Source organism: Paramisgurnus dabryanus, chromosome 17 (genome assembly GCF_030506205.2).
Source record: "Paramisgurnus dabryanus chromosome 17, PD_genome_1.1, whole genome shotgun sequence".
Classification (NCBI taxonomy): domain Eukaryota; kingdom Metazoa; phylum Chordata; class Actinopteri; order Cypriniformes; family Cobitidae; genus Paramisgurnus; species Paramisgurnus dabryanus.
In genome coordinates this window covers 4,125,205-4,152,204 of record NC_133353.1, presented here as the reverse complement: position 1 = coordinate 4,152,204, position 27,000 = coordinate 4,125,205, and the positions used below count along the sequence as shown (strand labels likewise).

At 37.6% G+C, this 27,000-nt stretch overlaps 3 protein-coding genes across 3 annotated transcripts; 2 read left to right on the top strand and 1 right to left on the bottom strand.

Annotated features, from left to right (window-relative positions):
- The first annotated feature begins 2,168 nt into the window (after nt 1-2,168).
- Nucleotides 2,169-15,115, top strand: ccdc175 (coiled-coil domain containing 175). Its single transcript, XM_065255501.2, has 19 exons — nt 2,169-2,413; nt 2,572-2,657; nt 3,055-3,166; nt 3,300-3,435; nt 3,545-3,773; nt 5,011-5,133; nt 5,340-5,449; nt 5,531-5,612; nt 7,598-7,734; nt 7,849-7,959; nt 8,046-8,117; nt 8,190-8,325; nt 8,403-8,531; nt 10,335-10,473; nt 11,870-11,949; nt 12,033-12,185; nt 12,269-12,371; nt 12,475-12,518; nt 14,715-15,115. The coding sequence occupies exons 1-19, from the start codon at nt 2,233-2,235 to the stop codon at nt 14,892-14,894; spliced, it is 2,343 nt and encodes a 780-aa protein (XP_065111573.2). The 5' UTR covers nt 2,169-2,232; the 3' UTR covers nt 14,895-15,115.
- Nucleotides 15,116-16,351: 1,236 nt separating this feature from the next.
- On the bottom strand, nt 16,352-20,548 carry jkamp (jnk1/mapk8 associated membrane protein). The gene is made up of 7 exons (XM_065253243.2): nt 20,410-20,548; nt 20,176-20,255; nt 19,920-20,074; nt 17,627-17,833; nt 17,354-17,535; nt 17,195-17,271; nt 16,352-17,112 (listed from the first exon to the last, which is right to left on the bottom strand). The coding sequence occupies exons 1-7, from the start codon at nt 20,411-20,413 to the stop codon at nt 16,894-16,896; spliced, it is 924 nt and encodes a 307-aa protein (XP_065109315.1). The 5' UTR covers nt 20,414-20,548; the 3' UTR covers nt 16,352-16,893.
- A 1,155-nt stretch (nt 20,549-21,703) lies between these two features.
- gpr135 (G protein-coupled receptor 135) lies at nt 21,704-26,135 on the top strand. The gene has a single exon (XM_065245144.2). It carries the CDS (start codon nt 21,990-21,992, stop codon nt 23,334-23,336), a length of 1,347 nt encoding a protein of 448 aa, XP_065101216.2. The 5' UTR covers nt 21,704-21,989; the 3' UTR covers nt 23,337-26,135.
- The last annotated feature ends 865 nt before the right edge of the window (nt 26,136-27,000 follow it).

Below are 27,000 nucleotides of genomic sequence, written 5' to 3'. Positions count from 1 at the left end.
GTGACAGGTTCGCCTCTCTCTCCTAAATAACATCGCACAAAAGAGGGTGACATCTAGTGAAGAAGACTAGTAATTCGATTAACGTTAATCTTTCGTTCAATGTTTGCAGAAATAAATATGAAAGAAAAAAATTGATTCTGCTCTTTGAGAATCGATTCTGAATCGAACGGGTTTAAAAAAACGATTAATCGAAAAATCGATTTGATTCTCTTGTTGATGTGACATCACAAAAACAAAGCCCTGCCCGCAGCCACTGACTGACTGGTTAATTTCACCCAAAAGTTGTTCTAAATGTGTTTGTTAGCACATTGTATAGCTGATGCGGCTAAAGATACTATTGTCTTAGACTGTATTCACAGGAACCAGATCTATTTTATCTAAAACCACTTGTCTGTTGGTAAGGGAGTGAGGATCAGTAGCTCATTTGCATGTAAAGATGCATGAAAACAATAGGGGCATTTTGGACATGCTATAACAAATGATCTGTGGGGTATTTTGAGCTAAAACTTCACAGACACATTGTAGGCATACCTGAGACTTATATTACATCTTGTGAAAATGGGCATAATGTGCACTTTAATTTATTTGTCAGGTGTTTTTTTAAAGCAACTTACAGTAGTGTTCTATCAAGGCCTTATACAGGGACATGTGATACAGTTTTGTGTGGGAATCAAACCCATGACCTTGCTGTTGCAGGCACCATGCCCTACCATCACATGCTTGAACAACAGCAACACTGTACTAAAAAAGATATCATCATGGCAGCCTTTGTGGATTGGATTTTAAAAGGTATTGCAAACAATATCGTGGAAAATCATATATATCACCAGGTTTATGCTTAATAGAGTCTAACCGAGAGTATTTTGGTCTTGGTATATAAACCCACAAATTGCAGCATATATGAGACATTAGAGACCAAGCCAGCTAGCCACAGCCAGACACCACGACAGAAACTCCATAAATTTCAAGAAGGAAAAAACATTTTCTAGATGCTGTGGTATAAGGCAATCAATAACAACATTGCAGTTGTAGCCAAGTCTAATTGTATCTCAAGTCAGGGATGATGCTGGACCACTATCTAAAGTTTTACAAGGAGCAACAGTGCCCTCTCATGGATACCTCGGGAAAATCATCCACGAGTCTCTAACAGCAAACTATCAAGTTCAAACAGGACCTCAAAAGAAAATTGCATCAACTGCTACTGTGATGCATCAAAGCACTTTCTGTGAAGCAACACAATGCATTTGCATTATTATCAAAGATGACAACTCATTTGATAGTTTGACAACCATCCACAACAATTATAGTAGTCACCATCATCAAATTTATCTGATTTTGTCTTCAAATTATCATAATATTATGCAAGGACATCTACATTCAAGCAAACTATTATAAAATAAGGTTATTTAAAAAACAAAATAAAACTATAATCCTTCATTGTTGAAAAGAAACATTTTGAAGATTATGAAAATAACCATGATTAGTCTACATTCACTGTAACACTACAACAATGTTAAAAATGAATTACTTTTATAATGACAACTGTGGAGCGGGGTGATTAATACCCTTATGAAAATTAGCAATGCCTGCTGGAAAAAAACAGCATATACCAGTAATACCAGAATAGGTTTTTTTTTCTTGCTGGTTTAGCTGGTGGTCATCAAGCATACCAGCACCCAACCAGCATGGGAATGATGCTGTTATGATGGGTTTTTTTCAGCAGGGTGGTCCGTAGTTATACTTTTTTCTTTTTAACATTTGTATTCATGGTTTTTGATTAAACTATGATTACTATAGTGAGACCATGATACATTTGCGTTTACTGTTCTTTTACCAGATCTAACTATGTTTACTGTAGTAACACCATGGTTCATTTTCGTTAAAATTAGTAGACTCATTAGTTCAATATATTTTAATTATGTGGCAAATTTCCACGTAAAAGTTTTTACATTAACATAACTCTGTCTGAACATGTCGGATGCAACTAAACTCTTTGTAGGTTGACCTAAAGTAATAATTTTACGTGAAAATTTGCCACGTAATTAAAATATTCAGCTGATGATAATTTACTTAATATTAGTTCAGTAATCAAAACATCGTAAAAATCAAATGTGTCACTCATGAAAAAGTTTTTAGGGTAGATCTGAGGAAAAGTTGTTGCATTTAATAATCTTCTCACAGACGAAATGAAGTTTATAGACACTTTATGCTGTACCTGCTCGCGACGTCGTCATGCCAACACCACAGCGAGTACACAGATTAAGTGCGCGTGAACTGCTTCAAGTTTTATTTTGTGTCCCTTCTGGTCTGTTAACTTGTTGCCTCGCGTCTTTCGCCTTGAATAAAATGACGGCTTGTCTTGTACCGGATGTGCCCGCGGTACGGATCGCCTTAGAACATTTAAGCGAATTAGGTAAGAAACGTGTTTTATCTTTGAACACAAACTTAAAGAAGATTTTGGACATTTTCTAGTGGCACCTTGTGGCAACATCAAATATTACGCTTGAAATGTAATATTGTATAAAAATGTATCTGTGGAATAACATTAACAGATTCATTGACACCTTACAGATAAACGATTGAGAGAAGAAAGTGTTTCATTTAGTCAAGAAGCAAGTCATCACCTGAGAGAGATATCTGAAGCCATCAAAGAGCTGGTAACGTCATTGTCGCGTGCGTGCGTGCGTGTGACCCCTTACGAAAACTACCCATGGTTTAGTAACCATGTTTTTTTGGTGTATTGATTTTTTTTACTACACTACACTAACTATGGTTTAACTATGGTTTTTGTTTGTCAAAACCATGGTTATTTTGTAGTCACTATGGTTTTACTACAGTAACCATGGTTTTTTGGTTTTAACTGTTGTAAAACCATTGTTAATTTTCATAAGGGACAGTTTTGTCATGTCAATCTCAAAAAATCAAAATGTTTCCCACTATAGGCTACCTGAATTCACCCTTTATAAATGTATTAAATTGATTTAAAGTGATGTATAAATTGTGAACTTAAATGACAAAACGATCATGTACTCATAGTGGTGATGTTTACTGTAGGAAGCATGTAGAAAAACTGCACGTGACAAACTTGAGGTTGAAACTATCGAAACAAGCAAACTTCGGCTTCAAACCATTAATGATCAGGATAATATTACAAGGGAATTATCAGGTAAGTTTATCCGGAAATACCATAAAAATGCATGCATTCATCCTTATGCACTTTCAGTCATTTCCTGCCTGCAAGATGTTGAATGTGTGGCATGACAATCATCTCATCTTGGTGTTTGTGTTTGTTTTTAAAGCTTGCGTCAGTGCGGCGAGAGAAGGCAACGCTGCAGAGTTGAATCAACTTCAGTCTGAACTAAAAACTTTAGTACAAGACATTGAATCCATGGAAACAAAGCAGCAACTTCTCGAGCAAGAAAATGCTCTTCTTTTGTGAGTTTTAAACTTTAAACATGTAGAGCCATTGGGCTTGTGGGTAATGCAGTGCATTTTTAGCCCACACGAACTCTTTATATCATGTAAACGTTCATGTTTAACTCAGTCAGGAGAGAGGAAACTTGAAAGAAAAATATGGAGATGCCATTGACCTGCTAAACCAGCAGCTGTCGGAGAAAGCCAGTATCCAGATTCTGCTGACAGAAAAGCAGAATGAGATTAATTCCTTAAAGGAGAAAATTCAGCAGGTGCAAACGGCTCAACAGGACCTCAAAGAAGACATGATTCAGAAGAGAAAAACATTTTTAGAGAACAAACACACTCTGGAAACTGAGGTAAAACTAATTTGTGACCCTGGACCAAGTCATAAGCTACACATGTATATTTGTAGCAGTAACCAACAGTACATTGCATGGGGTTATTTTATGCCAAAAATCCTTAGTTTATTAAGAAAAGATCATGTTCCATGAAGATATTTTGTACATTTCATACCATAAATGTATCAAAATTGTATTTATCATTTTGTGTTGCTAAGGACTTCAGATGGACAACTTTAAAGGCGATTTTTTTTTTTTCAACTTTCTTGCACACAAAAATATTTAAAGTTTAGTTTCATGTGCTCAACGTGAAACTATTGCATGGTTCCACTGTAAAAATTAGCTGTAATTATGCAGCGGGTTGCCAGTAACTTACTGTAGAAGATAAAGACTGAAAATGTTTCATGTTCATTTAACTTTGAACAAACTGTTGCCAGTAAATAACATAAATGTAAATTCTACAGTAAGTTACTGGCAGCTAGTTGCCAGTAATACTGTAATTTCTACAGAATTTTTTTACAGTGTATGTAAAACTTTCATGTGCGCACGTGAATATGGCGTTTAGTTTCGTATGCTCACGTGAAACTTTTGCGTGTGCACGTGAAACTATGATGTTTAGTTTTGCGTGCTACCAGGAAACTTTCACATGCACATGTGAAACTTTCGCTTTCATGTGCGCACGCGAAAGTTTCACGTGAGCACGCAAAACGAACCTTAAAAAAATTCTGCACATGAAGGCTTCGCGTGAGCACATAAAAGTTTCACGTGCGCACACAAAAGTTTTATGTGAGCATGCGATAGTTTCACATGCGCACGCAAAACTAAACTTTATTAAATTTTTGCTCCATGTCTCCTTAGGGGCTCGGTAGGGTTCCAGATTTTCAAATACGAAGTTGAATTTTCCATTTGGAAAGTTTATTTATTCATCTTTCAGATAATGAATTAAAAAAATGTACCCTTATGACATGGTTTTGTGGTCTAGGATCACATGTGGAATATATAAGTATACTGTATATGTTGTGTATTTATATTTATTACTCAATTCCCTCTATTTAGAAAGACTAAATATTTAGAAATATAATATTATATATTAATACCAATATATATATATATATATATATATATATATATATATATATATATATTATATATATATATATATATATATATATATATATATATATATATATATATATATATATATATATATATATATATATATATATATATTGTAATAATATTTTTATCTTTTCAGATAGACATAATTGTTCTTAAGATTAAAGACCAAAGCACAGTCAATGAAGAAACATGCAAGGAGTTGGATGTCATTACATCAGAACTCAAGGACAAGGAGTATACACTCACAGGATATAAAAAAGTAAGCATTTACACACACTTTACATTGTGGAAATACACTGACTCCAACAAAACAGCAAAACAGAAATTAATAGCACCAGCTTGACTTGGCTGAAAGACCAGCTTTTATCAACTTGGCAAAGGTGGGAGACAAATGTTGGTGTGGATTTAAACAATTAAAATGGGATAGGATGTTTGGCCTCATGCTGCATTGGTCTGGTGTTTCAGAATATATCACAGCTGGAGAAAATCATCGCTAGACTGCATGCATCTAAGACGAAGTGTAAAGAATGGCTCGAGGAGAAGATCAATGAGACTGCAGAACTTGATCGACAAAAGTAACCTATATGATTCTTTGTCCTTGCTTTGTTTCTTCACCTCCACAGCAGAAATCCCTTTGATATTTTCTTAACCAACAGGGATTTTCATGAGCGAGAACTCGCTGAATTGACAGAAGCATTAGAAAAGGAAATTCAGAACCTTCATGAGCAAATCGAAGCAGTAAGCAAACATCCTACACTTATCCACTTGTTAAAGGAGTGGTCCACTTTAAAGATGGGGTCCATTGACTTTTCATAGTAGGAAAAGAAAATACTATGGTACAGTAAGTCAATGGGCCCCATCTTTAAAGTGGACTACTCCTCAAAGTCATGAAAATTAGGATTGGGAGTTTTTGGTTTTTTTGTATTATGATGTGAGTATATATTAGCATGATTTTTTGTTATTTCCCTGTGGCATTTGAGATTGGTTGAATCCGCATGCATGACGTCAGACTTAACAAACGGATTGTGAAACGTTGGACACAAATCGAACTCCGTTCACTCCCTGTTTAATACACTCTTTTTGGAAAGGATCAAAACCTTAAATCTCTCGTCTTTAGATGTCAGATCTGAAGCATTGATTTCCTGCTTTGGGCAGGTCCTGCTGATCGGCCGTCATTTGAGCTTTTAAAATGCTTTCCTTCAAAGGCACTATGTGCACAGATGACCTTTAATACAGCTGAGTGCTGGACTGCCCTCAGATGTTATATAGTTCATCCAGTCTAAAGGTGTCTAGATATATACAGTAAGCTTAGCGAAAGAAAACCAAATCAAGGCCTCTTTGTCCATTTACCTATCCATTAGGGATGCACCGATACCGATACTGGTATCGGGTATCGGCCTCGATACCACATTTTCTAAAGTACTCGTTAAAAGTCCCCCGATACCTGGAATCGATACCACGGTCTGAGAAATGTCTATGTTTGAGTGGCGTGTAATGGGTTAATGCCTCTTGTGTTGTCCATAGAGGCAGAGTTTACAACAAACTGGAAAACTAGTCCTTTGTTTTTTTGTTAAATTATATGACTAAAGCTATTACCTGTAAATTTAAATCATGTTTTTTTTTTAAGTACTCTGTATCGGTATCTGGAAGTACTGAAATGCAAGTACTCGTACTCGTATTCAAAAAAAGTGGGATTGGTGCATCTCTACTATCCATCCATGGTTAGACCTGTCACCAAGTGCAAATCATCCAATAGTATTTGGTTAAAGAAATTAGTTTTTAAAGTAACATTTAAGCACCCTCCTTTACATTCTTTAATACAATGTCAGAAAAATGATCAAAAATGGTCCCAAGCTGTCCAGGGACAGTGCCCTGGTACACAAAACATAACACAATGTTGTACCTTTTTGGGTAGAGTACTGTACCTTAAAGAGCACCTATTTCATTGCTAAGAAACAACGTTATTTTGTGTATTTGGTATAATACAATGTGTTCGCGTGGTTTATGGTTAAAAAACATATTATTTTCCACATACCGTACATTTTAGTAGCTCCAGATTTCACTCTTTTCCTGAAACGCACGGATTTGAAAAGCCCTGTGTTTCTGATTGGCCAGCTAATCTGTGAATTGTGATTGGCCTGAATACCTCTGACATCAGCTGGAAACGTGACGCTTCTTACCATGTTTGTAAACTTGAACATAAATTTGATATCAGTATGAACCCAATATGAACTCTTTGGTACCAGTATGTACCTCTGGTGTAGCTAATAGGAACTCTTTAAGTGTAAAGGTGTACTTTTGGAAAGGGTACCGCCCCAGTGACAGCTAGGGACTATTTTTTACATTGTACTGAAATGTAATAAAAGGTATCATTTATTGCACAAAATATGTGGTTGTTTAATTAAACAATCCAAATAGTATCTTAATAACTATTTTAAACTTAAACGTTTTATGGTAACATGCAATTTTTTTCATTGTTAATCAGTGACATAAAGTTTTTTTAAATTAAAGGAATGGGTATTTACAGTAGGATATGCTTAACTGTCAATGAAAGGGTGCATTTTAAAACATCATAGTGGTCTTGAAAATTGATTTTGGCAATGAAATATGGCCTGGACATGTCTTTGTGAGATTGACACATCTAAACCATCACCTCGAGCTGGGTGAAATTAAACCTGTCTGACAGTTTCCTAATACTACACAAAACTTTGATTTATCCTCAGATTGAAGATGAGATAGAGGAGGAACAGAAAGTGAGAAATGCTCTTTCGGAGCCTGTAACTAAACTGTCAAACATCTTCAACACTCAGAGGAAAGAGGAAGATGAGGCGATTGCAGAAAAACATAGTCTGTCTGAACGGTACATTTGCTTCTTTAGCGTCTTTCTACTTCACCTTCACTGTGTGACTAACCTGCTAAAAACATGCAAACAGCTGACTGTAATTGAAAGGATCATTTTGTTTCTTTGTTTCAGGTTACAGGAGTCTAAACTGTCACACGAGAAGCACATTATATCCACTGGCAAATGTAAAATTGAAATCAAAAATATGAAGAAAGAGGTTAAACAGCTTCATGACACTAATATGTATGCTCAGGTCTACTGTTATCAGCTCAGTTTCACAAAACAATGAAATAGTTTCATACATTTATCATTTGTGTTAATTTTTGCAGAATAAGTACAGGTTTGTTTAAAAAAAAACTGGAGGAGCTCGAAGCTCAGGTGGCCATGGAGAAGAGGAAGAGGTATTTTTAACATCTGCAATTTAATCTTCCAGTAAACAGAGTCAAGAATAACCGCAATGTGTTTGCACACAGAGCAGCGTGTGATGAAGAAAGAGAAAAAATATATCAGGCTCTCAAAACATTCAAAGAGGAACACGAAGAACATGTGAGGGAGCTGAATGATGCCATTGAACTAAAAGAAAGGAGATATGAAGAACTACTGGAGGAGGTCTGACACCCTCACCGCTCATCTGATCAGATTTTTTTACAGAGATCTAAATCTAAGGTATGTTGATGTTTGTGTAGGAGAAGAAACTCCAGGATCATGTATTATTGAGTTCAACAATAAAGGATCTTGCGAAGGAGCTGGCCAGCACTAAAGAAGAAGGAAAACAACTGGAAATAAAGTTCCAAGCTGAAATCCTACGATTCACGGTATAAGAAAGCATATCGATTCATGCTGAAACACAGATATGGCGTAAAATATGTGGACACAAACTTAAAACAACAATAGTTTATCCCGAAGGTGTTCGATGGGGTTGTACAGGCCAGTCATCAGACTCATTGTTTTATAAACCTGACTTTGTGCCTTTATTCGAATTAAAGGGCATGACCAAACCCATTAAAGGGATACTCCAGCCAAAAATATCAACATTACCCTATGATTTACTCAACCTCAAGCAATCTGAGATACATATGTCCATCATCTTTCAGACAAACACATTTTAAGTTATTTTAGTTAATCTTCTTGCTTTTCCAAGTTTTATAATGGTAGAAAACAGGGAACTTCTGACTTTAAACCCCCAAAAAGTGCAGTTATCCTTCACAGAGGTAATCTACTAGGCTCCAATATGTTAATAAAGATCTTCTGCGGGTAATTGATGTTATTGTGTAAGAAAAATATCCATATTTCAAACTTTATAAACTCTAATAACTAGCTTCTGGTAATGGCACCATCTTGGATTCGTTGCCATGTACATTGTGCAGTGACTTTTGTGAGTCCAAGATGGCGTCATTACTGGAATTTAGCTATTATAGCTAGCTATTAGCTAGCTAGCTAGCAATTTAAATTTTTCTTACAATTTCGCATCGATTACCTGCAAAATTAACCCCTTGGGGCCGTGTGGATTACTTATGTGAAGGATGGATGCACTTTTTGGGCTTCAAAGTCAGAAGTTGTTCCCTGATCGTTATTTTCTCCCGTTATAAGCTTGGAAAAGCAAGAACATTTACTTAAATAATTCCAGATGTGTTTGTCTGAAAGACGATGGACATATGTATCTCAGTTTGCTTAACTGTGCATTTACACCAGACGCGGTAGAGGCGGCAAGCGCGAGTGATTTACATGTTAAGTCAATGCCAAGACACGAATAGGTTTCCTGTGGCATGGTACGCGCAACGCAAATGATGTGGAACGTGCACGAAATGAGCGTTGCCGCGGGAAACACGCAAATTGAAAAATCTGAACTTTGGCGGAAAAACGTGCCGCGCTAACAAATCAGGAGCTTGCTCTGGTAGTGACATGATTACAGGAAGCCGGCGGAGTCGCAGAAGCCCCTCCCTTGAAGCGAATTTCTGCGTGAATGTCTCGAATGACTAGAATTTCTCGTGCGGCTTTCACGCGTGAATGAAGTGAGTAAACTCAAATGTTAAAGTGTCCAACTACGCGCAAATAGTTTTTGACACCTCTACCGCGTCTGGTGTGAATGCACAGTAATTCTACGTACACACCAAACGCGGGGCATTGCGTTGTTCGCTCTAGATTACTCGCGGGATTTAACTTCTTGCCATGCACATTCTTCGCTAGAGTTGAATATTTTCAACTTGGGCGAAGACGCTTTTGAGGCGAATAGCGCATGTTTTCGCGGCAAACGCGCCGCCCATATCGCATCATTCGCATCGCCCCATGTGAGGACACGTCTGATTGCGTCTTTGCATTGACTTTGTATGTAATCTACTCGTGCAAATCGTTGAACTCGTGTCTGGTGTGAACCCACAGTAAGAGTAAGTACATCATGGGGTAATTTTGATTTAACTAGAAGCCAAATATCAAATGAATATAAAAATAATCCTGCCCGGAGTCGTCTGCTGTATGGGAAGGGGATTATTTTATCCTTTTGGCCATAGTGTACATTTATTAGAAGCTAAATCAAATGTAATTTAAAGAGGATGTTGTTCAGCTTAGCTTGTGTTACTGTACTGCAACCTACATAAAATAAATGCTTGTGTTTTCAAAAGGCGGAAGCAGAGTCGATGACCCAAACTCATCTGGAAAAGGAGCAGGAGCTCAAGGTCCAGGAGTCGATTTTACAGCAGGTCAATGCTGAATTTAACATTGATCATCTTAGACATCAGACTTTGAAGAAACAAACAACAGGTATGGGCATCATTTCTATTCTCCTCATGTAGTTCAGCACATCAGCTCATGTGAAACAGCTCACCTAGTGTTTCTCAGCTACTCTTGTGTTACGGCTTCTACATGAAAACACAGACTTATTCAGTAACTGGGTCATTTTGCCATTGCAGACCCAAATGATTTTATAAACATTTTAAAACATGCACTCTAAAAATGGTTTGGTTATTTTTTACCTATAATGGGTAAATATTGGACAAAACACACGGTTGGACTTAAAATTGACCCAGGGCTGGGTTGTTTTAACCCAACTGCTGGGTTATTATACCCCATGGTTGAATAACAACAACCCAACCTTGGGTCATTTTTAACCCAGCATGTGTTCTGTCCAATATTTACCCATTTTGGGTCAAAAATAACCCAGCCATTTTGGAGTGTGGGAATCAGATCCATAACAATGTTATCCAAATGCAACATGAACAGTTTTATATTTATCAAACATTTAGACATATTTATAAATTCTGATAATTTAATTCAGATGAATGGACCTTGAATGTTTGAGTAAACATCATTAAAATGTTGGACACTCATTAAAGCCAATTCTTATTAAATCATCTATTTTTAATTCATCTGTATGTAGGCAAATTAACTGTGCTGATTATGGAAATAATTATAATTGTGAAATAGTTAAATAAATCAGAAATTGTTTTTTTGCTGTTTTTTTCTCGTTTAATTAAAACTACAAAAGAGTTTGTTGTTAAGGATGGGGTAGAGCAAGTTTGTATAACTTGTAAAATGTAATAAAGACATGTTATACAAAACAGCCATCAAAGTTTCGCAAGAGAAGGGTTTGTATCAAATTTTGTCCTTGAAGAGCCGATCTCAATACTGCTTTCTATATGAAATATTATTTGTAAATAAAAAACATGTACAATATGTCATTAAATTATTTTTACGGCACGTCGTGAATGTGTTAGCATTTATCCTAGCCCCATTAATTCCTTAGGATCCAAACAGGGAGGAATTTAGAAGCCACCAAACACTTCCATGTTTTCCCTATTTAAAGACTCTTACATGAGTAGTTACACAAGTAAGTATGGTGGTACAAAATAAAACATGATTTTTTTAAGCAGATAAAAAATGAGGCTTCTAAATTCATCCCTGTTTGGATCCTAAGGAATGAATGGGGCTAGGCTAAATGCTAACACATTCGTGACACGCTCTACAAAGATTACGTGCACGCAGTGAAAAAAGATAGATATGTATTAATTCATCTTAGTTGAGGTAAGAACATAGTAAAATATTGAAAAATGGTGGTGTTTCCCTTTAAATTTTTAGAATTTATAGCAACTCCTTACTAGTCAAGAAACCTATGAATATTTTAGAAAAAGGCTGTACTTATTGTTTTTTCTTTGAGCAGAATTGGAAACCCAAAAAAATAATCTCGAGCTCTCCATTCAAGAAGTCACAAAGCAGACTGCAGCTCTCGTAGAACCAAAGGTTAACATTTACACTTCATATTATGTCCTAATTGTTTTTACCCGATGGCTTTATAATGTTTTTCCAACATTGCCGCCATGCAGGATGACCTGAAGAGAGACCTAGAGACCTCAAGGGCAAAGCATATGGAGATGCTGACAGCTCACGCAGCGGAGATGGCTAGCGTTGAAAAAAGCATCTATGAGAATGGGGTCATGCTGGAGCAAGTGAATATGGAAAACAGTCGTCTGCATGTGGTAAATACATACTCATATTCTGTTTAACAGTCTGCTAGTCCGTAATTTTACATATGCTGTCTATAATACCTCTGGCCTTGCAGTGCATTGAACAAATGAAGGAGGAAATATCTGATGCACAGAAAGACAAAGAGCAGTACACACAAGAAACCGAATGGATGAGGAAACAAGCGCCATCTCTGTTTAGTGAGTCTGATGTCAATCAGTGAGACTTTACTGTAAGCCGCTTGTACAGTGTGATGATCCAGCATGTTAGTCAATACCATATTTCTTTCTTTTTCTTTCTCAGAGAGACTTAAAGATGTCTGGACCACAGATATGGTTCTTACTGAGGTATGTGACTAAAACTAAATGACAAAATATGATGGCATAAAAAACATAAACCGTTTAGTACAAGTTAAAGGGACACTTCACCCATTTGCATTAAGCTTTTTATAGTTAGAACCCCAGACATGTTTTTGAATGGTCATGCATATTTTTCTCAGTTGCCGCTGAGATTTCAGTGTTGCACTTCCTTCTTTCAATGATGTAAAAATCATCATTTTGCATCATTGAAAGAAGGAAGTCCTATATCTTTGTTGAGGGAGTGAGACTACAAACACCCATTTTCTCGGTCAAATAGGCACCATATTCTAAATGGATGTTAAATTTCACCTACAAATGTAACACACTTTCAATAAAGATGAATGTTTCTACAGGGGAAATGCTTCTTTAAAGGATAGTTTACCGAAAATGAAAATTTTGTTATCATTTTCTCGCCCTTATGTTGTTCCAAACTTGATAAATATCACATGTAAATATTTTGAAAAATTTTAATAACAAAAAAAATCTGGGGCACCATTTACTTCAATAGTATTTTTTTCCTACTATGGAAGTCAATGGTGCCCCAGATCTTCTTAGTTTGAAACTTAGTTCAAAATATCTTAATTTATAAAGAAATTTATAGAAGTTTGGAACAACTTGAGAGTAAGTAAATGATGACAAAATTTTAATTTTTCTGTGAACCGTCCCTTTAAGCTCCTTCAACTAAAGCCTCGTTCAGACCGCCAGTGACTTTCTCGCTATGTGTCTCAGATCTCTTTCCTAATTCTGGTTGTCATAAACAAACAAGTATCAACCTGACGTGCGCTTCATTCTCATTGGTAGTCGATCCCGAAAGTTGTTTATGATAAAGTTTTCTCAACTTTGTCGCATTGCTTGACAACCACTTCCTGTCACCATTGGTCACCTTCGCTTATCTGGTAGTTGTGAAGCTTTCCTTGAAACAAACGAGATCATGTCGATATTCCACTGCTAGTCACGTAATAAATAAAAGTCAATGAGGCAAAATACTTTTAACCCTTTAACTGGCGCAGCCCTTTTTTATTGGGGGGGGGCAAAAAGGTGAAGTACACCTTCAAATTAATATAACTCTGGCATTTTTTGGGGGTCTAGAAGCCTAAATTTGGTCTTGTTTTAAAAAAGACACTTTTAACCTTTTATTATGGAAGTGTCTAAAGGTGAAAATATATGTTTTTTATAGCAGTTTACATTTATTTAATGAATAAAAATGCAATATAGTATTATTTTTAATGCATAAAATTATCAAAAAACAGGTTTGTGTTGGTTTGCTGTGAGGTCCGCTGAACTCTCGTCACAAATGAATAAATTACAGTTACTGCGTTATTATTACTGCTAAAAGGTTTTGAAATATGAAAACAACATTCTTAGACCTTTCCAACAAAATTGTTGTGATAGATTAACATTACATGAAAAATATTGAAGTAAACTTAGGTGTCCCACTCACGGGACAGTGCAGTTAACGGGTTAAAAAATACATAACCACAATAATAAAAAACATGCTTTTTTACTTTTGCCTTGACCTGAGATAAATCTGGTATTTTCATTATTTAAACACTTCAGAATGGCCTTGCCTTGTATGCTTTAAAGGTGCAGTGTGTAAATTTTAGTGGCATCTAGTGGTAAGGTTGCGAATTGCAACCAATGGCTCAGTCCACTGCTCACGTCTTGCTTTTGAAACACATAGAGAAGCTACGGTAGCCACCACCGGACAAACATGTCATCGATGGAGACAACTTAGTAAAAAAGTTTGTCTGTTAAGGGCTTCTGTATGCATGGCTGCACAAAATGGCGGCTTCCATGTAAGGGGACCCTCTGTGTATGTAGATAAAATGTCTCATTCTAAGGCAATAAACACATAACGGTTCATTATGAAAGGTCTTTATACATCCCTGATAATTTAGTTTTATATATTATTTTGCATTTCTGTCAAGATATCCTTCTAAAAATTACACACTGCACCTTTAATATTTCTAGTAATGCATTTAGAAACAGTTTTTTTATACAAACTGAGAACAGATAGCTTGACATTACAACAGCATGATCCAGATGGTGTGGATTAAGCTTCATTCATTTATTATTCAACCTAAAACATTGCTTTAAATATGTGTTTGCATCTGCTCCTGATGATGTGAATATGTTTATTTACAAAAAACCCACAATGAAGTAAGCAAAGCTTTCTTGTATTAGGAATCAGCAGATATGGAGCAGAAGATCATGGAGAATATAAACGGACTCATGATCAGGATTCAAAACCGACAACATGACATCAGTGACATCAACAGCAGACTGGAAAAAGAGTTAAGAGCCATGAACATCATGATATACAATCCAAACAAACAACAAAAGACTGGAAATAAACCATCCTAACAAAGATTTGAAAACACAACTTTCATCGTAATACATCAACGTCTGACAGAAATTACAGCTAGGCAATAAACCTGTCACAATAATTTATTTGTCGATTCAAATGTTTGATAAACATCAATAAACATTAATTTTTTATAGATCTGATGGCAAACGATGTAAAATACCACCGTCATCACATAAATGTTACTACAATAAATTTAAAACACTATCATCTTACTTAACTCTGTGGTATAGTTTACAAGTAATTACAGAATGTAACCATATATACATACATACATAAAAATCTTGCCAAGTTGCAAGAATGGCGGTCTTGAATCTTTAACTACTATATACTATAATCATTCTCGCAATACAATGCTTAACTCATAACTTATACATCAGCACATGCAAATACAATTTGTGTCAAACAACATTCATTTTATAGTGTTACGATATTGTTGTTAAACAGCAGGTGATAAGGAGACACAGTTATATATTTGGCACAAGAAAATCTGTTTATAGTAAAAGAACAAGCTTAATGTTACTTTACACATCTTAAGAAATTCACAGACCAGCTGTTTCATATCTAACAAAAAGACAAAGAGGGGATCGTTTGTATCTATTCATGGAAATAGATCAGTACCAAAAATCTAAATGCTGTCCGATGACCATAAATGGACAGACACCTTAAAGGGACACTCCACTTTTTTTGAAAATATGCTCATTTTCCAGCTCCCCTAGAGTTAAACATTTGATTTTTACCTTTTTGGAATCCATTCAGCCGATTCCCGGGTCTTGCGCTACCACTTTTAGCATAGCTTAGCATAATCCATTGAATCTGATTAGACCATTAGCATCACGCTAAAAAACAACAACCAAAGAGGAAAAATATATAGAAACTATTTAAAACTTGACTCTTCTTTAGTTACGTTGTGCACTAAGATTGACAGAAAATTAAAAGTTGTGATTTTCTCGGCAGATATGGCTAGGAACTATACTGTCATTCTGGCGTAATAATCAAAGACTTTGCTGCTGTAACATGGCTGCAGGCGGCACAATGATATTACACAGCACCCGAAAATAGTCCCCTTAGGAATTTTCAATGGCAGGGGACTATTTACGGGCAGTGCATAATATCATTGTGCCTCCTGCAGTCATGTTACATCAGCAAAGTCCTTGATTATCTCACCAGAATGAGAGTATAGTTCCTAGCCATATCTGCCTAGAAAATCGCAACTTTAAATTTTCCGTCGGTCTTAGTACACGAGGTAACTACAGAAGAGTCGAGATTTACTTAAAATATCGAAACTCTTTGGTTATTTTTGAGTGCGATGCTAATGGTCTAATCAGATTCAATGGATTATGCTAAGCTATGCTCCGGGTCTATGCTAAAAGACCCGGAGATCAGCTGAATGGATTCCAAAAAGGTAAAAATCAAATGTTCCAGGGGAGCTGGAAAATGAGTATATTTTCAAAAAAAAAAGTGGAGTGTCCCTTTAAAGGGATAGTCACCCAAAAATGAAAATTCTGTCATCATTTACTCACCTTCAAGTTGACCTGTGTTAACTTATTTGTTCAGATAGTTTTGGGGCACCACTGACTTCCACAGTATTTTCTCCTTATATGGAAGTCAATGGTGCTCCTGCTTGATCTTCCTTTGTACTCAACAACACAAATAAGTTACAGGTTTGAAACAACTATTTTGGAACAGGATTTCATTTTTGGGTGAACTATCCTTTTAACTATTCACCTACGAGCAAGCGCATATGGATGCGCTATTGTGAAGGGATATCAGGAAGTTTTACATGAATGTTTTGTACAGAACATATATCACTGTATTCATCTCAATTCCACAGACATAGGAGCAAACAATAAAGCTATCGAGTTCAAGCAGCATACAAAACACAAACTACAAGTGTGAGCAATGACCAAACGTTTTGTTTATGGCTCTTTGGTGTCCATGCCAAATTCCCATGATGAGAAAACGATCATAATGAGAAGGAGGCGTGTCTCCCACGCATCAGTGTCCATTTCCTCCCTCTGAGAGAATTCTGTTAGGCTCTGTGAACCTGGCCGTCAGCAGGTAGAAGAGAGCAGGTCCGGGTACCAGAGCCAAGAGAGGCAAATCCTGCCCCAGTTTATCCAGCCGGGAAATTGAGATGATGCCGTATGCATGAAGGAGCCAATGACTGAAGAGAACCACCAGCCTTTTCTTCTTAGCGACAAGGTTTTTGAAAGACTGTAAGAGAGGATTTACCACAAACAATTTTGTTACATTTGTCTGAAACAAAAACAAAAAAGCTCAAGCAGAACTTGTTTACCTGTATCTCCGAAGCAGACATGTAAACCGCCAGGGTAACCAAAGACAAGACCAAAATAATATAGGGAAATGCGTAGTCTGATAAACAAAGACGAAAGCGTGATTGTATGAAACTGCATTCATTTTTAAGTATTCGAATAATGAATGTTTTAACACTTACAGAGAAGACCCCCTCCAACCGCCTGCAGGACGGTAAGAATTGGGAAGAAATACAAAGCTGCGTAGATGCTCTTGAAACGGTCCATCTTGCCTAAACCGCACGCAATCTTTTTAACAAGAAGTGGCCGCAGCATCATCATAAAAACCAGACAGAAGGCGTAGTAGATCAACACGATGGTGTATCTAAAAACAGCACAAACAATCAAACCTCTAAATAATAGCTGTGTCGAATCATAACTCCTATAGATGACGTCATCTGAAAACACACACTTACAGGGGAAACACGGCCTCCTGCGTGCAGTGCAGCGTGGTGATGTAGTCTGGGCTGGGGTTATACAACATCGTGTACCAGTCGGAAAGCATCTTTACCTCGCAGGAGCGAATGGACAGCTGGCCGACGGGATCGTTGAGCAGCAAGGTCACTATAGCAGCAGTGGTGCACTCAAACAGGGCCGTTATGTGCTGGAAAAGTGCACTAGAACTGCAAACGTTAGAGATGTTAGGGTTTGAGATGGATTATTGTGCATTAACTAAATCAATTTCATTGGCTCCTTATCTTAAACGAAAACATCTGGTCATTAAATTCATACTTATTAGGGATCGACCGATATGGATTTTTTTTTGTGCCGATGCTGATACCAATTTTTGTTTCATCAGCCTTAAGGGCGATTTATAGTCGTGCGTAGGTCCTACGGCGTAGGCTATCCGTAGTTTGTGCGTAGCCTGACGCGCACCTCACAAAATTTCTAACAGCGCGTCGGCTCTACGCGGACCTAAAGCGCTGTGATTGGTCCACCAGAACCCCTCCCGTCAGGTAAAAAAAACTGCGTCATAGGTATTTCCGTTTGAGACGGTGAAAACAAACTGAAACATAAGTCGCTGTTTATTTACTTCCATCATTGCTGGTCTTCTCAAATTATACACAACAAGTTGCTATTTCTTCTTCGTTTGTGGGTTAACTTGCTTAGCTTCTTCTTCTGTGACGACTTCTGCTGCTACTGTGGTTACACGCGTTATTACTGCCAACCAGCGGTTTCGCGTGTGTTTGCACGTCGACGCGGACGGCGACGCACAAGTATAAATGAAAACTGACGCGGAACCTACGCCGTCGCTGCTACGCCGTAGGACCTACGCACGACTATAAATCGTCTTTAGCCGATGACCGAAACAGACTGCCGATTTTCTTGAGCTGATATTTGGAGCCGATACTGCTTTTGCTCACTCAATTTACATCATAAAAATGACACAATGATGCCAAATGTTGCAAGTCTCAATTTAAAAAAGTAACATTTATTGAACTATATTTAACAAATAGTAAAAACAGGTGAGGGTGCTATGGAACCATGAACTGCACTCTCCACAATGACGAGGAACTATCAGCAAAGGATACTGATTTCTAGCACTTTACTACTACAAATATTTATATAGAGATGAGAAATAAAATAAAAATAAAAATCGCTTTGTACAGATATGATCAGCTGTTGGGCCGAGCTTTCGAAGTTGGCATGGAAAGGTTGGTTGTTTTTAGTCACATGACCTGCGATCACTTGCGGCTTCCAGCACTCTGTATGTAATAATGCTGGAAAAAATCGGCGAACACAGCAGCCACGTATCAGCCAATGCAGATACGCATAAAACTCGCAAAAATTGGCCCGATATATCGCCCGCCCGATATATTGGTCTATCATTAATACTTATACCTATAGAGACAGAGCGCAACGCGTCGTAACCTGAAAACCATGCCCACCGGGGCGGGGAAACAATCCAATCCGTCTCCATTGACTTTGTATTGCGAGAGGCCGCCTCCTTGTCACTTCTGGTTTATAACAAAAAACAGCATAATGTCTAAAAGCTGCTGTGTGACAGGGTGTACAGCTAACAAGCCAAAAAAGCCAAAAATATGTTTTTATTAGCTGTCGACCCCAAAAAAACATTTAAAGACACAAAAGTGGAAAAAGGCAACTTTTCATAGTACTACTATTATTAGAACTACGCCCACTGGATGGGAAACGTAGTCGGCGATCCACTTTTGTGTCTTTAAACGTATTTCTTGGTTTTTTCGGCTTGTTAGCTGTACACCTTGTCACACAGCAGCTTTTAGGCATTATTCTGTTTTTTGTTATAAGCCAGAAATGACAAGGAGGCAGCCTCTCGCAATACAAAGTCAACAGAGACGGTTGGATTGTTTTCCCCGCGGTGGGCGTGGTTTTCAAATTAGCATAACTGCGCTCTGTCTCTATGTCATTCAACGATGCGCCAGTTGTTGTGATATTTGTCCTGCCTCTGTCCTCTATGATTGGACGGCTGAGTGAGAAGTGACATTGACGAGCTGTATTGTGAATAGGTCAAGACTCATCCCAAGATACAGCACAGCTTCTCATACCTTATTTTATTATAGCTGGACACCATCAAAATTTACGACTTGGTGTCAAATCTAAATAAAACTGACACCTTTAAAAAAATAATAAAACTACTGACTATTTTTATCAGGTCCTACACACAATAATACTGTCTCATATCCATGAAAGTAACTTGTACATTGTTTATATTTTAAGAAATATAACTACCTTTTCTTTCCTGAATACCACTCGATAAAGAACCAGTGCAGGACCAATGGCAGCATAGCCATGAAACCCAAATACAGCCAATCATACAGCTCAGGAGATCCGGTGCATTTCTGACAAATCTTCTGTATGTCTGTCCTCTGGCCACGAGGACAAGCCTTGATGATGAAGATAAAGGTTACTAAATGATCTACATGCCAGCATATATACAATTTGCAAAAAACTATTTTTCATTGGCCAGGGAAAGAAATGCACGTACCCCACAATCTCCTTCAATAGTCTCATTAATGATGATCCGTCCACAGTACAGCCCGGGACAAGTGGAGCTCATTGCTACAGCTGAATCAAACCCAGAGAAACGTTATTAAAATATATACACATACACATGACATCTTATTTGAATTTACAATTTATCCACAAGACAACAGCCGTCGCGTCTGAATAAGCCTCTGTCATTACCTGATAACGTTCAATAGTAATATTTTTCACATACCCATATCATAAGAGCAGCATCACAAAACTAGCAATCGATCAATTAATTTGATCAGACGGTGAAAAAATGCGAAGATTTAAACGACGTAACTGAAACCGGAAAAATAAGCGTCCGTATCTTCTTCATTGGATGGAAGCGGGGCGGGTCGATGAGACGCTGCTGGTGACAGCGCCACTCACTGGTCAGACTTAAAATTACTACAGTTCTCTTTCTACAGTTATTGGTGCTAATTTAAAATCCAAACTGAAGAATAAAAGGTATTTTATACAGAGCCAGAAGTTATGGAGGACTGGGGAAATGAGGGGGAATCAGGTCCAGGCAGTGAATTACAAGGGGCAGCGTGCCAGTTCAAAATGTTCAATTTTTTATCACATTTAAATGTATATTAAATAAAGTATTATACTTATATGCTCTATGGTAAACATTACTACAGTTTTTACATTACATTAACATGGCGTCTTCTTTATGAATTGATGTTTGCTTGTTTTTTTTTCTTTACGCCATCTTTATGCATTCAATTAAAATCATTTAAAGGGATAAAAAATGTATGTTACAGCTTCTATTCTAGGTTGCTTTTGTACATTTCTCGAATCATCCTTAACATCTGCAAATTACCAAGTGAATTTCTCAAAATAATTTGAACAAGCTGGTCACCTGCGCGAGACGAGAGATATGAACGTGCGCGTGTTTGCATCAGAGCCTGCGTGCGCACAAAACACAACAAACCAATCTTCATAATAAAGTGCGTAATTCAGCAGGAAAAAAATCGTGTACGTTGTCATAGCAACGGCTCCAAACGTCACGGGAAGGTTGTAAAATATCACAGAAACTAACGATGAATAGAGTGACCAGTACGCGGGTATGTGTTTCAAAATGGGCGGGGAAATGGCTGCGTGCGTTTGCTGTAATTGGTCAGGAACAACGGGGCAAAAAAAAACATTATTAAATTAGTATTTATTCAGTAAACGTGTTCTATTTAATCGCTGATAAAGTGTTTTAAAATCTTTATTCATGTACAAATTATTGTCCACACCGCAAATGACGTAACGCGTAGAGATGGATATCACGTGGTACTTATTGTTTTTCACAGCGCTGGTGAAGTTGGACCAATCACGTGCAAGATGATACATGGAGACTTTTAAAGAGGTTTATTTTCTATTTTTATCCTCAGATTCAAATATTTATACTGAACATGTTCAAACGATAATATAGTTAAGTGTACAAATTGTTTTAATAAAATATTTAAATGTGACTGAATACAAGGTTCAGCTGTCTGAGCCTCCAGATTCCACTTCCTAGTTGGAACGTCATCACAGTGACGTAAAATAGGCGGAGATTCAGAGGAGCATCGACTAGAATGCAATGTACAGCATTCAAAGAGTCAACTGTGCTGTCCGACAATCAATGCACAAAATGGGACATTCTTTCCCCAAAACCCAATGTCGGCCATCAGAGGATTTTATGCGCGTCATCTATAAAATGCATTTTTCTGCACACCCATTTTTACTGTGATACGGACACGAGAGCTTGAAAAGGGATGAATCCTCTTTCTTCCCGTGGATGCGCTCTAATCGTGTCCAATGGATATCCCCGGCATCAGCAATACGACCACGGAAGATATGTCGGGTTCGGGCTTCATTTTAGAGATGATCACCATCAAACCGGTTTTAAACACCCTGAGCACCCAGTTCAGCAACCAGACAGCTGGGCTGGACGTGCAACGCAACACCCCGGTGAGGAGCTCGGAGGGGAACTCGGTGCTCCAGGGCATCGCAGTGGCTGCGCAGGCATTGCTGCTCTTAGCCATATTTTTACTGTCAAGCTTGGGTAACTCAGCAGTCGTGGTGGTCATAATCAAACACAGACAGTTGAGAACAGTAACCAATGCGTTCATAATGTCCCTCTCCCTTTCTGATTTCCTGACGGCCGTCCTTTGTCTCCCCTTCTCCTTCATGATGCTCTTCAGCCAAGATGGCAAGTGGATGTTCGGCGAGCGCTTCTGCGTCGCCAACGGGTTTTTCAACACGTGTTTCGGCATCATTTCCACTTTGACCATGACTCTCATCTCCTTTGACAGATACTACGCCATCGTCAGGCAACCACAAGCCAAAATCGGCAAGAGCAGAGCGATTCAGCTCCTGGTGGCGGTTTGGGTATCAGCCATGGCCTTCTCGTTTCCCTGGTACCTGGTGCACGCCTCTAAACACCTGGTGATACACAAACAGGGCTTTTACCATTGCATGTACGTGTTCCACTCTGGCACCTCCAGGATGGGTACCACCTACAGCATGGCTTTAATCGTGACCTGTTATCTACTTCCGTTCGCTCTCATGTGCTTCTGCCACTATAACATCTGTAAAACCGTCCGGCTGTCAGAGATCAGGGTGCGGCCGGTGACCACGTACGCGCACCTGTTGCGCTTCTACAGCGAGATGCGCACGGCCACCACGGTGCTTATCATGATCGTGTTCATCATCTTCTGCTGGGGACCCTACTGTCTGATGGGGATCATCACCGCTTTGGGAAACTACACTTTTAATCCTGCCATGGACACGGTGGCCATCTGGATGGCTTGGGCTAACGGTGCCATCAACCCTTTGATTTACGCCATAAGGAACCCGAATATATCCATGCTGTTGGGCCGGAGCAGGGAAGAGGGATATAGGACTAGAAACATCGCTGCGTACCTGTCCACGCAGGCGCAGCGCAGGGAAGCGGTCCGGACGCGCGCGGACCGCATCCGGGACCGGTACGTGAGCAGGCACGGGGCGAACAGCCGCCTGTCTTCCTCCAGCCCCGCCAACGGAGGAGAGGTGGCGATGTGGGCCTGTAAAAACCCGGCAGTGTTTTTCTGTAGGGATGCCCACCCTGATACCATCACCGAACCCTCGGTGCCCAAAGTTGAAACCGCTGACACCAGTTTGTAATCGTGTTGTTGACACTTTATAAAGACTTTCATTTGATACAGGGTTTCAAAAAAAGTATTCATCAAAGTCTCATACTGTAATTCTAGATATGAATGTGCATCAACATTACATAATGTCTAAGAGATCACTCTATATCTATATTGAATGTTTATTAAGATGTGTTACTGTAATGTTTCTTAAAACAGCATCACTTTTGGTTTGACACCAAAATCTCAAACGTACATTTACAATCTAATGTATTAGCAGAATGTTTGTAGATTAGTCTGTGTGTGTTAAGTGCCAACATGAAAGTCACTAAAATGAGCCTATAATGCACATGCTTTACAACACTGTGAAAACACTGAGGAGTTTACAGATGCCTTTCCCATAAACCAAAAAATAACAATTATACAATTATACTAAATTATTTATCAAACTAACAATGGAACTAATAGAAAAGTTACATAAAAACAGGGTCAAAACTAGGCATGGGCCGGTATAAGATTCTGGCGGTATGATAACCTTTACCAAAAAATACCACGGTTTCACGGTGTTGCGGTATTGCCATTGCAACACTAAAATGTGTTATTTTCAAATGCCAGGTACAATAAAGCCTTTAAATTATAATATGCTTTCAAAACATATATAGTATTTTCGTAATATATATTAAATGTAAACATCAAATCAATCACATGACTTCATGATTTAATGAATTTTGTATAAACACAGCTCATACCTTGGAGACGGTATCACAGAACATTTTAGTGGTTTTGAAACCTTGACTGTTTTAAACCTCGGTATACCTTGAAACCGGTAATCGGCCCATGCCTAGTCAAAACTTTATTAATTCAGTATTTCATTGTGATTTTTTTTTTGTCGCTTGCTTCCAAATTTGCATTCTTCTTAACACTTCAGGTAAATGTAGCATCCAGAGCATAACAATAATAAAACTTAACCCCATAATCACTTCCTTCAAACATTTTATACATGACGGAAAAGTAAACAGGCATCATATTAATCAATTTATGAGAGACCACGTGTCAGGCAGACAGGTTATCATTATATTTCTATAAAATAAATGTACAAATATTTTTAAAAGATTAGCCTAAATCTTTTCTCAAGATATTTTGGAAGACAAGGATGAAGCCTGTAAATACAAAAGTGTAACCAATGCCTTAATTGTTGGATTGTAGCAGAACTATGGACTTAATTAATATCAAACGTTCAATGTTTGAAACGATTTCTATATCAATTTCTTACAGGTTCTCACTTTGGGATGTATTTATAAAGTGAATGTAGCAACAGACTACTTATGAGCCACTTATTAGTGTGATGTTAGAATTACAGGATTGTTTTTACCAGGAAGATTTGTCTGGATGTTAATGAAAAGACCAATTTTAGCCATACAGAGGGGTATATTGTGTTTAGTGGTTGACTGATATGCTTTTTTTAGCCGATACCAATAGGGACACTGCACTTTTTTTAAAATATGATCATTTTCCTGCTCCCCTTGAGATTTTTACAGTTTTGGAATCCATTGACCAGATCTTCGGGTCTGGCGGTACCACTTTTAGCATAGCTTAGCACAATTCATTGAATCTGATTAGACCATTATCAGTAGTTTTGATATTTTTCCTATTTAAAACTTGACTCTTCTTTAGTTACATCGTGTACTAAGACCGACAGAAAATTAACAGTTGCGATTTTGCTAGGAACTATACTCTTTTTCTGGCGTAATAATCAAGGACTTTGCTGCCGTAACATGGCTGCAGGAGGCGCAATGATATTACCCAGCGCCTGAAAATAGTTCCTTTGGTAACTTCCACTATTTTTAGCCACTGCATAATATCATTGCGCCTAATTTTCTGTCGGTTTTAGTACACAATGTAACTACAGAAGTGTCAAGTTTTAAATAGGAAAAATATCGAAACTTTTTTGTTATTTTTGAGCACAATGCTAATGGTCTAATCAGATTCAATGGATTATGCTAAGCTATGCTAAAAGTGGTACCGGGAGACCCAGAGATCAGCTGAATGGGTTCCAAAACGGTAAAAATCAAATGTTTAACTTTAAGGGAGCTGGAAAATGAGCATATTTTCAAAAAAATTGGAGTGTCCCTTTAATAAGCTGTATGGCCGATATGAGGCCAATATAACAAATAAGAGAAAAACACAAAATTGGTAAAACTACATAAACATTTGTTATGCTTAACATTTATAAATATACCCATTTAAAGTACTTAAAACACATTTACATATTTAATAATTTTCAAAATAAGACATAATTCATGTGGATCTGACATCTCACGGTACTGTTTGAAATATCGTCCGATAGACCAGTTTCTGCAATATATCGCTCTATGACTAATTGTGTTGATAATATATGGACTAGACCCTAAAAAACGGTCTGTTTTACAGTACATTATGCCCCTATTGATTTTAGAGAGAGAGATCAAATTAAATCTTAACTTTTATTTCTGTTTAAACAAGCTTATCTTGCTACTTTCATAAGAGTAAAAGACAGACACCATTTCTGAGTACACACTAATATTAATACATCTTCCTCTTATTCATTTTTGGTGAATGAAAGACATTTCAGATTCGGTACATGATGTTATGAAATAAGCAACAAATGGATTTCAAAAAATAAAGTTTGAAATGTTTGATCAACTTTTGCTTTTCAGTTACACAATTTACATCACACACTACACTATTTTAAGTCAAGTCACATGCAGATTTGTACACTTTTAAAAATACCCTTGAAAGGTTCTTCACAGCGATGCCATAAGAACTAATTTTGGTTGCATAAAGAACCATTTAGTTAAAGAGACACTCCACTCCACTCCACTATTTTTTTCAAAATATACTAATTTTCCAGCTCCCCTAGTGTTAAACATGTATTTTTTAGTGTTTTGGAATCCATTCAGCTGATCTCCGGGTCTGGCGGTATCACTTTTAGCATAGCTTAGCATAATCCATTGAATCTGATTAGACCATTAGCATCGTGCTAAAAATAACCAAAGAGTTTGGATATTTTTCCTATTTAAAACTCTTCTGTAGTTACATCGTGTACTAAGACCGAAAGAAAATTAAAAGTTGTTTTTTTAGGCCGATATGTCTAGGAACTATACTCTCATTCTGGCGTAATAATCAAGGACTTTGCTGCCGTAACATGTCATTACGCAGTGCCCGAAAATAGTCCCCTGCTATTGAAAGTTACCAAGGGGACTATTTTGGGCAATGCATAATATCATTGCGAAAAATATAAAAACGCTTTGGTTATGTTTGAGCGCGATGCTAATGGTCTAATAGGATGGCCATTCGTGCCAGTTCCGCCAGACACGTCCCGAACATGTTTTAGGGTTCGTTCTCCGGAAGTCAGTTAAAATACATTAGAAAATTAAGATTTATTTATTTTAAGACATATCATTGTAGTTTCATTCTTACCTTGAAATGTGAAGGTTGCTTTTCTGAAATTAAACCCGAAATATTAAACCTTGATGACGTATGCGGTCGACCAACGCTACTTCAGGAGAACGAACCCGAAAACATGTTCGGGACGTGTCCGGCGGAATTGGCACGAATGGCCACCCTATGGTCTGATCAGATTCAAAGGAATATTCCAAGCTATGCTTAAAGAGCTAGCGCCAGACACAGAGATCAGATGAATGGATTCCCAAAATGGT

Excerpts from the sequence above, each read along its gene's own strand:
- ccdc175 (XM_065255501.2), top strand. The coding sequence starts at position 2,233 with ATGCCAACACCACAGCGAGTACACAGATTAAGTGCGCGTGAACTGCTT. Across the intron at positions 12,186-12,268 it reads AAAACAGTCGTCTGCATGTG|TGCATTGAACAAATGAAGGA; the intron begins GTAAATACATAC and ends CTGGCCTTGCAG. Across the intron at positions 12,372-12,474 it reads ACAAGCGCCATCTCTGTTTA|AGAGACTTAAAGATGTCTGG; the intron begins GTGAGTCTGATG and ends TTTCTTTCTCAG.
- jkamp (XM_065253243.2), bottom strand. Across the intron at positions 20,075-20,175 it reads CTATTGAAGGAGATTGTGGG|GCTTGTCCTCGTGGCCAGAG; the intron begins GTACGTGCATTT and ends TTCATCATCAAG. Across the intron at positions 17,272-17,353 it reads GGTTGGAGGGGGTCTTCTCT|ACTACGCATTTCCCTATATT; the intron begins GTAAGTGTTAAA and ends TTTGTTTATCAG.
- gpr135 (XM_065245144.2), top strand. The coding sequence starts at position 21,990 with ATGGATATCCCCGGCATCAGCAATACGACCACGGAAGATATGTCGGGT.